General features: G+C 32.8%; 1 protein-coding gene across 4 annotated transcripts in view; it reads right to left on the minus strand.

Annotated features, from left to right (window-relative positions):
• Window positions 1–14,836, minus strand: part of PRKN (parkin RBR E3 ubiquitin protein ligase) — a 1,990,036-nt gene that overhangs the window by 627,137 nt on the left and 1,348,063 nt on the right. For all 4 annotated transcript variants that reach the window (XM_007484868.2, XM_056814364.1, XM_016429709.2 and 1 more), the window contains one exon: window positions 9,300–9,436. In XM_007484868.2, coding sequence (XP_007484930.1) covers window positions 9,300–9,436 — 137 coding nt within the window. The remainder of the gene's footprint in view (window positions 1–9,299; window positions 9,437–14,836) is intronic.

A 14,836-nucleotide genomic window follows, 5' to 3' on the forward strand; every position in this document is an offset into this window, starting at 1 on the left:
ACTATATAGAAAGCTTCCTCCACTGATGACATAACAGATCTAGACCAAAATATCTCTGCCTGGACCTATTATTTTAATATTATAAATGCTCTATAGCTGATCTGAGACTTATAGTTCTTAGAGAAAATGAAGGGAATGGATAGGTTCAGTAATTTTCCCAGGATCACACAATTACTACTTATCAAAGGCCTTATTTTAAGTCAGACCTTTCTCATTCCGCAGTGTACTTTTTCATGTTCATATATACACATATAACACATGTAGCATCAGGAATGAGTGTCATAGAAAATTTAAAAACATAGATTTGCCAAATTTTTGCTTAGACTTGAAAACCAAGTCTCCAGGACCCTCAGCCTTTTGGAAGAGCTTTGGGATTGGACATTATCCTTAGATGTAAGTTAAAAAAAAAAAAGGAGAGAAAGACAGTCTTAGAAGTAGAGGGACTATCTACTGTGCATCCAATAATGAATGAACATAAAAGAGAGGAACTGAACCCTCAAAGACTATCCCCTGGGTTCAGTGTGCAGAAGAAAAGAAGCACATTGATTGGCTGGTGTTGTCTATTTGAGGTCAGACTTGTTTTTGTGCAGAAGCTGAGAAATTTTACCAAAATGAAAGAGGTTAGGAAAGACAAGAAAGAATTAGAAGTAAATGGAAGATTTGTTGATGATGGCAGAAAGGGTTTCATTCAGAAAAGAAATGAAGAAAGTATGGAGGAGACATTGATAGAGAAGTTGCTTAGTGATGATGTGACAGATCTAACAACTTTGTAGCCTAGAACAAATTGACACCAGCATCTCAATACTGTGACCCTTGATGGAGCAGACCATTTCTATAGACTATTTGGGGTAAGAATGGGGTTTGGACAGAATATGAGCCCCTTGACATCACAGAATATTTTCTTTACCCTTTTTTTGTATTCTCATTGTATACTTAGCACAATTCTTGGCATAGAAATATTTGTTAAATTACTGACTGCTGTTCTATCCCTTTAAAGTACCAGTGTTTATATAGAAGACATCTCAACCAATATATAACATTTCCAAAGGAACATTGATGATATTCAATACAACATGGTGATGTTAAGTCACAAAATGCTATGACAAATACTATGGGCACTGAATTACTAGATATACAAGAACACAACAGCTAGGTATATCACAGATGCCCTCTTTTTTGATGGATTGCATTTTCTTTACCTTAAAAGTTAAAAATATAAAATATTGATGTGAGACTTAAAAAAAGAAAATGGGCATCTGGACATGACTTAAAAAAGGATGAGACCAGAAAATGTAATCAAATATGAGTTCTTTTTTCCTGTATGCAATTATGGTTCTAAGTGGGTAGGTAATGAAATATTTAAGAGAGTGTGAATCATCAAACATAGGCTGTGCATATTTAAAAGAAAACAACTGGAATAGAATCGGTGTGAGTAGGTCTTAGGGAAAAGATGCAGTCACAGAAATAATCTAACCCAGTATTTATCAGAAATGGGAAAAAAATTGATGAACAACAGAGATGAATGGTGGCACTTAACTACTGAATCAGAACACTTGGTGCTTTGATGAATCCATGATTACATTGTCCTGAGAATTCCCTCAACTGATGCAAATAATAACCCAATTCTGAACATTCACAAACTGTGCTGTTATTATCTATGACTTTGCATAAAGTCCTCATAAAGCATCCATAAAAGCCAGTGAAGGCCTTCCTTTCATTGTTTAAAATTTTGACAGCACTATGTGATAGAGGAATGATCCAGAGACTTGAGGGACAGAGCCTAGAGGATATGCTGAGGTTTGCATCCACAGCGGGGAATGGTGAAGAAGGTTTGGAATCTTGAAGGAAGAGGACATTTCATGGGGAGACAGCTGATCTCTCTCTTGCTTGAGAGGCCAAGGGTGACAGGCTGATCAGAGATTTCTCCCCTGAGCCACACAAAATCCCTCATGGATCCTAACTACCCCTCCCCCCAAAGACACCAAGAGTTGTAGCAAACCCTGAAAAGAACAGCATTGGAAGATCTTATACAGTTCATGTGATACCCTGAGTCTGGACATTGACTCTGCTGTGCTAAGGGGGTCACCAAACCCTGAGCCTCTTAGAGACCAGGCTGACAAGCCTGGGTCTCTCAATTTTGGGGGGAGGGAGAAAGATATTTTTAGACAGATAGAGACTTTCCTTACCCTCTTTCCTATAAACTCCAACCTGTAGACATCTTGATTATCTTACCCCTAACCACCATTTGTTAGAATAAAGTGTCTGTTATCTTATTGACTTCCTTGTCATATTGAAGGGGGATAGAGCTGATTTCACTGTTTCCCTAAGGGAAAGGGGTCCTCCATTAATCAGTTATTAGAGGGGAGTAAAGGCAAGGTTAGTGGAGGGACGTATTTGAAGAAGACTGAAGGGGAAATCCATCTTACTCTCCTTCTACTTTCTGGGATCATCTACTCTTTCTCCATTATACCCAAACCAGCCCTCTAATACAATTAAGATATATAATGTCTTTTTTAATACTGGTTTCTTCTTCTGGCCACAGAGAATCTAGGTTATGTCAAATCAATAAGCATTTATAAATTCTTGGGTCATTCACCAATGCCTGCTATATGCCAGGCACCATGCTAAGTGCTGGAGATACAAAGAAAGGCAACATTCAAATACCTTTGCAAATCTAGGAATAGGAAAAGACCTCAGGGATGTTCTAGCCTAACCTTCACCTGTACAAGAACGCCCTTTAAAATACTGATAATTAGTGGCCATTATATTTGAAATGATCCAATGAAGGGTAACCCACTAACTCCTCAGGCAGAGCATTTCATTTTTGGATATCGCTAATTGTTAGGGAGATTCTCCTTACATCAAAGCTGAATCTGCCCATTGGACATTGCTTCTAGTTTTGCCCCTTGGGGCCAAACATAATAAACCTAATCTCTTTTCCTTTTAATGCTCATTTACATACCTGATGATACTATCTGGCTTCTGAGCTGCCCTCTCATCTTCATTTTTCTCTTCTCTGCACTAAATATCTTCCATTACTTCAAGTTATCTTATATGTGACATTTTCTCTAGTTCTCTTACCATCCTGGTAATCCTCTTCCAAATGAACTTCAAAATGTTCCCATAAAATGGGGCACTTAAGACTGCACATTGTTCTCTAGATGTGGTCTAATCAGGACCAAGAAAATTGTCCCCTCTAAATTAAAGCCACACTATGGAATAAAGGCTCCCTGAGTTGGAGGAATCTAAAATTGAGGAGCAGAATTAGTAATTTTCTCTATTTAAATTCCTTTCTTTGATACCAATCATCTCCACAAATGAGTTATTATTTAGTAATCTAAGTAGTCCCATTAGAGAAGTAAATGGGAAACCCACATGTAAGACCTACTGCCTACCCTTAATTTCTTTGACAGCTGAAACTCAAAGAACAAATTCTCCATTAATCATTTTTAATTTTCATCTTTATTCTGGCTCATTTTTCTAGATTGTAGAGATCATTTTTGATTCTGATTACTGTACTGAACTTAATGTTAGCTAACCCTTTTCAGTTTTGTGTCAAAAGCACATTTAACAAGCATACCTCATGTAGCTTCAATGGGAAAAAAAAAGTCCAAAATCACAAAGTCAAGGACAGGTCAAAAGCAAAATAAAAAACATCTTTGTTCCAAGGTGACATGTTTTAAAGATATATAACTTTTAAAAATCTTAATCTGCATTTTGTACAAGTCAAAGTGATCATGCCAGAGTCTAATCACCCACCTTATAAATTCCCTCTCCTTCAGATTATATCTCATTTCATTTTTTTAAGAATGTGTTCTGGAAGAGTGGCATCAAGATAGAATATGGGTGGTAACCCAGCTGAATGCTCAACATTCACCTCTGAATAACTTTAAAATAACTTTTCACATCAAAGTTTGAAGTAGGAGAGCCAAGTGAATGTCAGAAGGAAACATTTTTCCAGACTAAGACAATTTATAAATTTATAATTGGAAAGACAATAATCTGAGACCCCCAGGTATAAATTGGCCAGGAGTGCAAGCAGAGAGAACACCAGGGTAGACCTTGGAGGTGATTGCAACAGCAACTGCAGCAGTAGCAGCAACTGTTTTGGGAGCTCTCATCCCAAAACTGGAAAGGAGAACAGACAACTGGTCAGAAAGAGAATACAGAGGACCCTTTGTAGGCACTGATCAAAAGTCAATAGGGGCCCTGGTCATAGTTCCAGATTGGTGAGAAGCCCTAGTGCTTGGGGACCCAGAAATATAGGGGATCTGGTCACAGTTCCAGAGCCAAGAGGTCTGTGCTTGGGGCTACAGAAAAGCAGGGGCCCTTCCTGAGTAAAGACCAGGATAATAGTGACCTTATCACTCCACAGTTGGAAGCACTGAACATTTTTAGACCTCTTAGAACTAGCTTTGCAAATAGCACGCGCACACACACACACACACACATCGTAAATTGGAAAGAGTGCCTCCCCATCCTTGCATACGCAGAGTCAAAGTTTAACATGAAGTTCAAATGAAAAAATGAGCAAACAACAAAAAATGAACTTGATGATTTAAAAAAAAAAGCTACTCTGGTGGCTAGACATAAACTCAGAAGAAAATAACAATATGGAAAACAGTTCTAAAAACTCACAAAGAAAAATATTCATTGGGGCAAAGGCCAACAACAAGACGACAACAAGAATAGTTGCATGCTTTATTCTTCTTACATTATTGACTAAGCACTCTATCCTGCCACCATTTTTATGATGGAGATACATACATAATGTTCTATTTAATATTGGTTTGCAAAGCACTAGCTTGATTGAAGAATTATACACATACACTCTTTCCTAGGCGGCAGAAGTTAAAAGAGTCTATGGTTTATTTAACAAGGCTTCCTGCTTCACTGAAGGCTGAGAGAGGAATACATATAAATTGTAAGTATTATTAAGGCAAGAGTTGATTATTTATTCCACATTGATTTTCTCAATTAAAATTAGAAAGCAAGATTTGTTGCAGATGAGAAACAATGTGAATCCATTTGCATTATAGGTGGAATGAAAGGACAATGTTGGGGGCTGTTAGTGATTTCATTCCTTCTGAGTTCATCCAAACAATTTTATTTTTTGTTCTCTTGGTGCACTGTTGTATGGAATTTTATGATAGGGTTTGCCCAAGAGTAGATGCAGCAGGAAGTGCCTGGCTTACAGAAATTCTAATCATATTTTGTTTTTAATTTTTTTAAGTAAACTCATGATTTCTCTCTATAAGAATTCCTTAATCAAAACCAATTGGAACTTTCGCTGTAGTTTTAGTTTTAAACAATTCCCTGGGCCACCTAGTGATTGAGTGAATTACCCGAATGAAAGAGCTAGTATATATTAGAGGCATACTTGGACCCAGGTCTTCCTGACTTTGAGGCTATCTCTACAGCCATTATTCCATATATTCCATACATTTTCTTTTAACTGATATAAAATACAACAATAGGCTTATTCATCATAGGTTCAAAACACCTCTTGTTTTAAAATAAAATGGATTTTCACATCATCTTTTAGCTATGAGAACAGCATATAACATTTTCACAAAAAAAGGTATATAGGCATAGGAAGAGTTAGTAGCACACATCCAAATCGTAATCATAACATTTGTCAGCGGCTTAAACAAGATTTTGTTTGTCACCAAAAAAGGTGGTAGAATCAATATGGTTTGGAAAATCATCTGCCAATATGAGACAGAGCTAATATTTGGAGGACTTGGAAGAAAAATAAGTAAAAAGTACCAGAAAACTTACCTAATCTCATTTCCCTTCCCCTAACATCTAAATTTTTATGAGATTTTGTGGCTTCAGTGGTTTTGGTGCTGCAGGTAGAAGCTAATACTGTGTAAAGAATCTAATGTTTGTTAAGGATTGCTGAAATATGTTTAGGAAATCTTTAGCTAGGAACTTGTCAAATGTCTCAAAAGATCTGATTTCTTCTGTGTGGGTACTCCACCATTGCAGACCGTAGCCCTCCACCCTCACTCCAACCTCAGGAGATCATTTCATCAGTAGGTTTGTCTAATGGTGTGTGAATACACACAGATAGGTGTAGGTATATAGTTTGGGGAGTTATGCTTATATCTGTATCTATTTCTCTATATTTCTGCCTCTCTCTATGTAATGTATATATATATATACATATTTGCATTTTATACATACACACAAATATACATATATAGATATATGCATATACACTTATTACTTTGTGGACAATCTTCTAGGAATGATCCTCTTCAAACTTAGCTGGCTCTCAGACTATAGACATACAGTCCATTTGCAATGGACACAAAGTCTTTTCATATTGGCAGAACTTACTAGAGTTGGCATTCCCATGGTAGAGCCTTGGAAAGCCAAGGATGGAGTCACTACCATGCTATAATATACCTCTTGGTGTATTTATATACATATAACAAACACTTGGAAGGGACTTTGTGGCAATTTACTCAAAGTAGCTAAAGAAAGAAATGAAAGTAGAACATGTACAATTTTCAGCATGTGCTACAAAAATTGACTTAATAATTTCTAGTTTTTTAAAGTAATGCCCATGACATCCTTCTAGGTAGATTTATTCTAGTTTCAGTATAACTAGAAGCCACAGAGTAGTATGAAACATATATACTCCTCAACTCAATCACAAGTATAGGTTTTTCATTGAAATTCTCTTTTTTGTTCACAGAAACGAGTCAGAAAGCATCAACAAATACATATATTATACAGTTGTGGTACATATAATTGTATGAATCATTCAGTAATGTCTTTCAGTTTGCAATATTGTGTTGATATTTACTGGGTTAGAAAAAGACTACACATTCAGAGATATGTACACATGTAAAAATGACATTTTTTTAAAAATAGTAAGAAGTGGAAACTGTCAGTTATCCTAACAGTTACCTGAAAAATTAGGACTGAGAACTTTAAAATTGGTTGGTTGATAGGTAGATTTATTGCTTCATAAAAATGAGAAACTCTGTCTTTAACTTACTAATATCAAAGAGAGTTATTCACTTGGGCTTTAATTACAGTTGACTCCTCATGGACAGACATTTTAAGCTTACAAAATAGTAAAATGACATACAACAAGTATATCTTGTAAAACACAGAAATTATATTAAGCTATTATGGTCAAGAGTCAATAAAAGTATGTTTTTTAGCAAAAGGATTAAAATTATATAAACTATTGCTTCTAAAAATTAAAATTAATAATGCCATAGATTCCATGCCTATTCATGGAAGTGAGATTAAAGATCTTTTGGAGGAGTGATAGGTTTAAAATTATTGAACTTTTTATCTATATCTGAAAGGCAAAGGACTTAATGGAATGAAGACAGAAGCTGGTTTCAGAGGATATATATGGATTAGAATCCACTGCTGGGTCAAGTTTTCAGGGGATGCTGTTTGGCATGGAATATATTCCAAAGGGGGTTTCCAAATTCAAAATTGTCTTGGATCTTTGAAGATAGGTTTGTTTGTTACTTTTGACAATAGTTATCAGAGACAAATAAGATTATGGCAGCCATAACTAATGAAATACAACAAGGAATTTTGACTTAAACTCTAAAAATAGTATGTATCTATTTATTGTGTTCCCTGTCAACAAAACAACTCAGAAGATTTTAGACTTGACATTTCTTTAGAGATTTGTCTTTCAAAACTGTGGTGGTAACTGATAAAAATAATTTCTAACAGATGTCTTTGTTAAATTTCCTATTAGCACTTGCAGATAAGGGCACACAGTTAACTTGTTTCAGAGATACAGAGGTCAAGAGGTATGCTTTTAAAAGAAGAGTTAAAGTTAGTTTGTTGCTAAAATCTTAATAACTTGGAAAACAAAATGTTTATCTGAAAAAATGCATATATTTGCTCATGATATAAATGATTTTTAGTGCTGAGATGACTTTTAAGAATTTATTACTTAAGCTTTTAAATATTCAAATGAATCTGTGATCACATCACTGTGGGCATTCCTTCCAACAGTGCAAGTCTCAACCCATCAATGCCTTCCCATCCTGTGTGACTCTTGTCCATATGCTCCCACTAGTTTGCCACAGGGAGCTTACCCACCAATTGATATCTTTTGACATCACAAAGATACAAGCAGAATTTGCCACTTTTCAATTAGTTATAGGGAGATGTATTTTTCCACAGTGAAAAAAAGGCTATAATAAATATATAGGTTGTAATAAAAATAAAAAATTTAGATATAAAGGCTGTAATAAAATGTAATTTTTAGGATAAAATTTTTAGGAATATTTTTTAGGTCAAGGATTCTTTTTGTCTTCTGGAGAAGTTTATGAATCTCTTGTCAGAATAGTACATTTAAATAAAATAAAATATATAGGCTTGCCAAGGACATCAATTATACTGAAATTCAGTTATCAAAATCTAAAAAGATCCATTTCGATATATTCTCCAGAATCAATTCATGAGCCCTAATGGAAGTTTTTGTTTGAGGTCCCGACATTAAGGATCCTACTATAGATCATGATTTGAATGAATGAATGAATAAATAAATAGAACATTTATTTAATACTTTGTTCAAATCACTGGGGCTATCAATAGAAAAGTCACAATTCTTGCTCTCAAGGTGCTCACATTCTAATAGGAGAGAGAACATATATGGATTATAATTTATTTGAACCAAATATGCCTTGAATACCATCAAAGGAAGTAGATCTAAAGCGGTATCAACATAGTTGAAGGAATCTAAATGCCATTCTACAACTAGCTCATCTAGTTGTTCTAAAAATCCTTTCTTAATAGACTTAGTTTACACTAATCAGTACTTTCTCCAAAATTCTATTAAATATATTTTCTGAACCACATTATTTCATACTTTTCCATATACCACTTTACTTATTTAAAACTCTCTTTACCATATGAATCTAAGTTCGTCACAGGCAAGGATATTATTTTATATCCCATTTGTGTTTCCACAGTGCTTACAAGTTTTATGTATGTATTTAAGTCTAAAAATATATATATACAGTGGTTGATTGAAGAAATGATACTATGATACCCCTAGAATGAATCTATAAGGATAGGTAATAATGTACAGTGATAAGAGACTAAATACATATATATGTATATATATATATGTATGTATATATATATATATACACACACATACATGTACAAATAAATATAAATATAAAATTTGGTCATTAAACCATTAAGACCAGTTAATATTTCTTAGATTTGCTTAAACTATACTCAATTTTAGGTCAATAATTATTTTTAAGTTGGTTAAAAATATTAAACAAAAGACTTACCCACACAAGGAAGGGAATAACCAAGCACTGGATCATGGATAAACTGCCGATCATTCAATCTTGTCACACAGTATAAATGGAAACAGTCTAGGCAAATGACATGGCGATGGATACACTGGAACACCAACACAGGACTTCTAACAAAAGAGTAAAAAAAAAGTCTCATTAAGTAATTTTGTAGTTGGGTGAGGAAGAAACCAATGCTTAATATGCACCAAATTTGTAATAATTTTTTTTCAGAATTTTAGCTTTTTTCCTGTTTTTATAAAAATGAAAAACATTGACAAACCTGAACATTTACATGCATAAAGAAGAAAAAAATAAAAACTTACATGAAGTAAAAAATCTGATTTATGTAAAACATTTTAAAAAGTATATCATATGTTCAACAAATTAGTTTCAAGATTTCCTGATTGTCTGTTTCTCTGCCTGCTCTTCCTTCTATTCTTTTATGTGAATTAAAATATTCCATTGCTACTGTTTTCTTTCTTTGCCACTTTTTTCTTTGAGCATTCTCACATTTCCTGCTTCAGAAACCCATTAACTTCCTATGAGATATACATATATCATCAAGGAAAACACAAGCTCTAATAGGCATAACTGCAAAATTTGTTTCATTCTGTATTCCTAGTCTATTAGCTTCTTATGAAGAATTAGGAAAGAATGTTTCAACAGGTGTCTACTGGAGTCATGGTTGTTCATTTTTGTGTGTGTGTGTGCGCGTGTGTGCATGTGTGTGTGTGTGTGTGTGTGTGTAGGTGTGTGTATTCCTTTTTTTCCAATTATATGTAGAAAAAAATTAACAATTATTATTGGACCTTTTTCAATCCAAATTTTCTTACTCCCTCTTTGCCATCCTCCTCTCCAGATGAGAAATAATCTGATAATGGTTATTCCAGTGTTATTATAAAAATTTTTTTTCCGTACCCTTTGTATTGTGTTGTGAAAAAAGATATATATCACACATGCAAGAAAGAACTGACAGTTCTTTCTATAGCTGTTGATAGCATTTTCCATCATGAGTTCCTTAAAATTATCTTGGATGCTTGCATTGCTGATAATAGATTAGTCCAGCAGAGTTGATCAATCTACAACATTTTGTTACTGAATACAATGTTCTTCTGGTTCTGCTCACTTCACTTTTTATCAGTTCATAAAAGTTTTTCCAAGTTTGTCTGAAATCATCCTATTTGTCATTTCTTATGGCACAGTAGTATTTCATTACAACCATATATCACAGTTTATCTAACCATTCCCTAATTGATAGACATCCCTCCAGTTTCAAATTTTTTGCCACCACAAAAAAAAAAAAGCTGCTCTAAAGATTTTGTACAAGTAGGACCTTTGATCTCTTTGATTTATTAAGCCCATAGTCAAAGGTTATATGGTGCTTTATGGCACTTTGTACATGGTTCCAGATCATTCTTCAGAATGGTTGTATTAGTTTCACAAAAGTATATAAGTGTTTCATTTTCACACATCTCTGGCATTTATCATTTACTTTTGTAGTCATGTCATGTTGTCACGTTGTCATGTCAATCTGATGAGGGTGAGGTGGTATCTCAGAGTTATTTTAATGTGCATTTTTCTAATCAATAATGATTTAAATTTTTTTTTCAGCTGACTAAAATATTTTTTTATTTTTTCATCTAAGAATTGCTTGATCATATCCTTTAACCATTTATCAATTGGGGAGTGACTTATACTTATAAGTTTGCCTCAGTTCTCTAGACATTGGAGAAATGAGAGATTTATTAGAGACACTGGCCATAAATTTTTTTTCAGTTGTTTCTTTTGTAATCTTGATTGCATTCGTTTTGTTTGTATAAAATATTTTTAATTTAATGGAATCAAGCATATCCATTTTATTTCTTTTAATATTCTCTGTCTTGTATGGTAATAAATTTTTTCCTTATCCATATGCCTAACAGCTAAACTATTCTGTTTTTGGTATCAACCTTTATTTCTAGGTCATTTTCTTTTCTTATTTTCTCTTGGTATATGACATGAGAAATTGGTCTAAATTTAGAATCTGACATACTATTTCCTAGTTTCCCCAGTAGCTTTTTCAATAAGTTCTCCAAAAAAGTTTAGTTTTTAAATTTTATTAAATCCAAGGTTACTATTGTCATTTACTAGTTTGTGTTGATTACTTCATCTATTCCATTGTTCCACTACACTATTTCCTAGTCAGTATCAGACTGATTTGATTATTATTGCTTTAGAGAACAGTTTGAGTTCTGGTAAGAGTGGGCCTCCATATTTTATTTTTTCTTAATAACTCCTTTGACATTCTTGACTTTTGGTTCTTCCAGATGGATATTATATTTTTTCTAGCTCTACAAAATAATTTTGATAGATTTGATTAATAAACAATTTCTATTTTATTATATTGCTTCAGCTTACTAATGAGCAAGTATTGTTTTTCTAAATATTTAGTTCTGACTTTATTTGCATACAAAGTATTTTGTTATTATGTTCATATAGTTCTTGGTTTTGTTTTGGTAGGTACAGTTCCAGATATTTTATATTGTCTTCAGTTAATTTGAATGGAATTTCTCTTTGTTTCTAGTTGTAGGGCATTGTTGATGGTATATAAAAATGCTGATGATTTATTGGGTTTATTTTATATTCTGCATCTTTGCTAAGGTTTTTAATTGTTTCTATTACTTTTTTAGTTGATTCTCTGGAATGATCTATGTATACCATCATATCATCTACAAAGATTAACAATTTTGTTTCCTCATTCTCTATTCTAATTCCTTCTATTTCTTTTTCTGCTCTCATTTCTATACCTAACATTTTTTTACATTTTCTAGCAGTAGTGATAATGGATTTCCTTGCTTCACCCCTGATTTTACTGGGAAGGCTTCCAGCATGTCTGTATTACAGATAATGCTTTCTGGTGTTTTAAGATGAATGTCTTTTAACATATTAAGGAAAGTTATTTAAATGTTCTCTAATGTTTTTATAAGGGATGAGTGTTATATTTTATTAAAGGCTTTTTCTGCATCTATTGAGATAATAAGGTTTCTATTGGTTTTGGTCTAATATTGAACCAAGTATCTCTGCATTGCTTGTATAAACCCATATGGTCATAGAGTATGATCTTTGTAATGTATTGCTGTAAGTTCCTTGCTAGAATTTAATTTTAAAATATTTTTTGTCAATTTATTGGCTTATAATTTCTTTTTTCTGCCCTTCATTTAGGTATCAATACCTTATTTGTATCAAAAAAGAAATTTGTAGATTTCCTTCTTCCCCTATTTCCCCAAATAGTTTATATAGTATTAGAAATCATTGTTCTTTGAATGTTTGAAAGACTTTACTCATGAAACTATCTGGCCTTGGGGATTTTTTATTAGGGAACTCATTGATGGTTTATTTAATTTCTCTTTCTGAGATGATCCTCTTTAAGTATTCAGTTTTCTCTTCTGTTAATTTGGGAAGTTTATATTTCTTTAAACATTCATCTATTTTTCTTAGTCAGATTAATTTGCATATAGTTTAGGCAAAATTAATAACAATTACTTTAATTTTTCCCTATGTTGGTTGTGAATTTACTTTTTAATTTTTGATATTGGTAATTTAGTTTTCTTCTTTCTTTTTATAATCAAATTAGCCAATAGTTTATCCATTTTGTTTTAAAATAAAAGCAGCTCCTTATCTTATTTATTAATTTAATGACTTTCTTATCTTCAATTTTATTAACATTTTCTTTGATTTTCAGTATATCCAATTTTTATTTAATTGGGTATTTTTAATTTGTTCTTTTTTCTGTCTGTTTATTAATTTGCCTGTACAATTCATTGATCTACTCTTTCTCCTTTTTATTTAGGTAAGCAGTTATTGATATAAATTAAGTTTGGGTATATTGTCTCTTTATTGTCATTCTCTTTAATGAAATTATTGATTTATTCTTTGACTCACTCATTCTTTAGGATAAGATTATTTAGCTTCCAATTAATATTTGGTCTTCCTGCCACCCTGTGTTTAATGTAATTTTTATTGTATTATAGTAAAAAAATACATTTAATATTTCTGCTTTTCTGCATTTGGTTTGTGATCTTTTTATTCTCTTTTCTATAGTCACTTTCTGAGGGTGCTGTGTACTGCTAAGAAAAAGAATTATTCCTTTCAATTCCCATTCAGTTTTCTCCCAAGGTCTATCATATCAAACTTTTCTAAAGTTTTATTTACCTCATTACTTTTTTTCTTATATTTTGGCTGGATTTATCTACTTTGAGGGGAGAAGGTTGAAGACCTTCACTAGTATTTTTTTCATTGTATTTCCTACTGTAACTTGTACAATTTCTTTTTTAGAAATTTGTATGCTTTCTCATTTGGTGCACGAAAGCTCATGAAGTTCTTTGTCATCTTGAAGTGCTGACTGGATTTGTTAAACGGAGATTAAGGCTTTTTTATTCATCTGGGCATTATTACTAGGCTCTAGTAACTCTGTCAAGGATCCAAATACTTTAAAATCAAAGGAAAACCAACCATTCTTTTAGATTCTATATTTTAGATACTCAAAAATATTTTACTAACAAATTAACATAAAATTCATAGATAGAAAATAAATAAAAGCAAATCCTCTCATCTAAAGAATCTACCCTAGTTTGTTTGTTTTTTTCCTTCTGCTTACTCCATACTCTAACCTTTCATGTTCTCCACTTAGAATTGAAGGACTGATCACATGTGTATAACTACTTCAAACTTTGAACTTCTTGCTAATTCTTGTTTCAAATTCCCAAGGACTCTCTCTATGTTTTTGTCATTAAATGAATGGGTCTGATTTTATGTGAAACACTCTGCACATTTCATTTATTATTTTGAGATAAAATATCAGGAACTTTGGGTAATAAGATTTTTAAGATATTGCCCCTTCCCAAAGCAACCATTACATAAAGGCCACAAAACAAGTATTTGATAACTTGGGTATATCAGTTTTTAAATTATTTTGAAGGCTCTTCTATAATTTCTTTCCCTAGCAAACTCAAGTTAAACAGTCAGTCACCCTAGTCTGAGCAACACAGAGCAAAGGGCAAGTCCCAGTTCAACAAATCTCATTATGTGGGCATTTCAACATAATGAAAAAGATTTCTAGAATTCAGTTGAGAAGTCCTTGAATTCAAGAAATATTAAATACAAAAATATCCTATTGTTACAAAAAATTGGAATGGTACCTTAGAATTAATTTTAATTAGATTTTAGAACAGTGATCAAAACCATCTTAATAAGACTGTTCCTAGAAAAAAATGGCAAGGGATCAAAGTTTGTTTGTATCCCTGTGAGGGTTAAATTGATTATCTTTGAAGTTAAGAACATCATGAGTTAAATGGATTATAGTTACAGATAAGTACAAGAAGCTCATAAATATTCTATCTAGGTCAAAAATGATTTGTGGCAGGCTAGTAGCCAACTCTAACTTGGTTGAATATTCACACATCCTGCCACATAGGCCATATCTTACAAGTTTCAGTCCACACCTCCCATCAGCAGTTTCAGAAAACAAAACAAAACAACATTAAGTGTAA

Source organism: Monodelphis domestica, chromosome 2 (genome assembly GCF_027887165.1).
Source record: "Monodelphis domestica isolate mMonDom1 chromosome 2, mMonDom1.pri, whole genome shotgun sequence".
NCBI classification, from domain to species: domain Eukaryota; kingdom Metazoa; phylum Chordata; class Mammalia; order Didelphimorphia; family Didelphidae; genus Monodelphis; species Monodelphis domestica.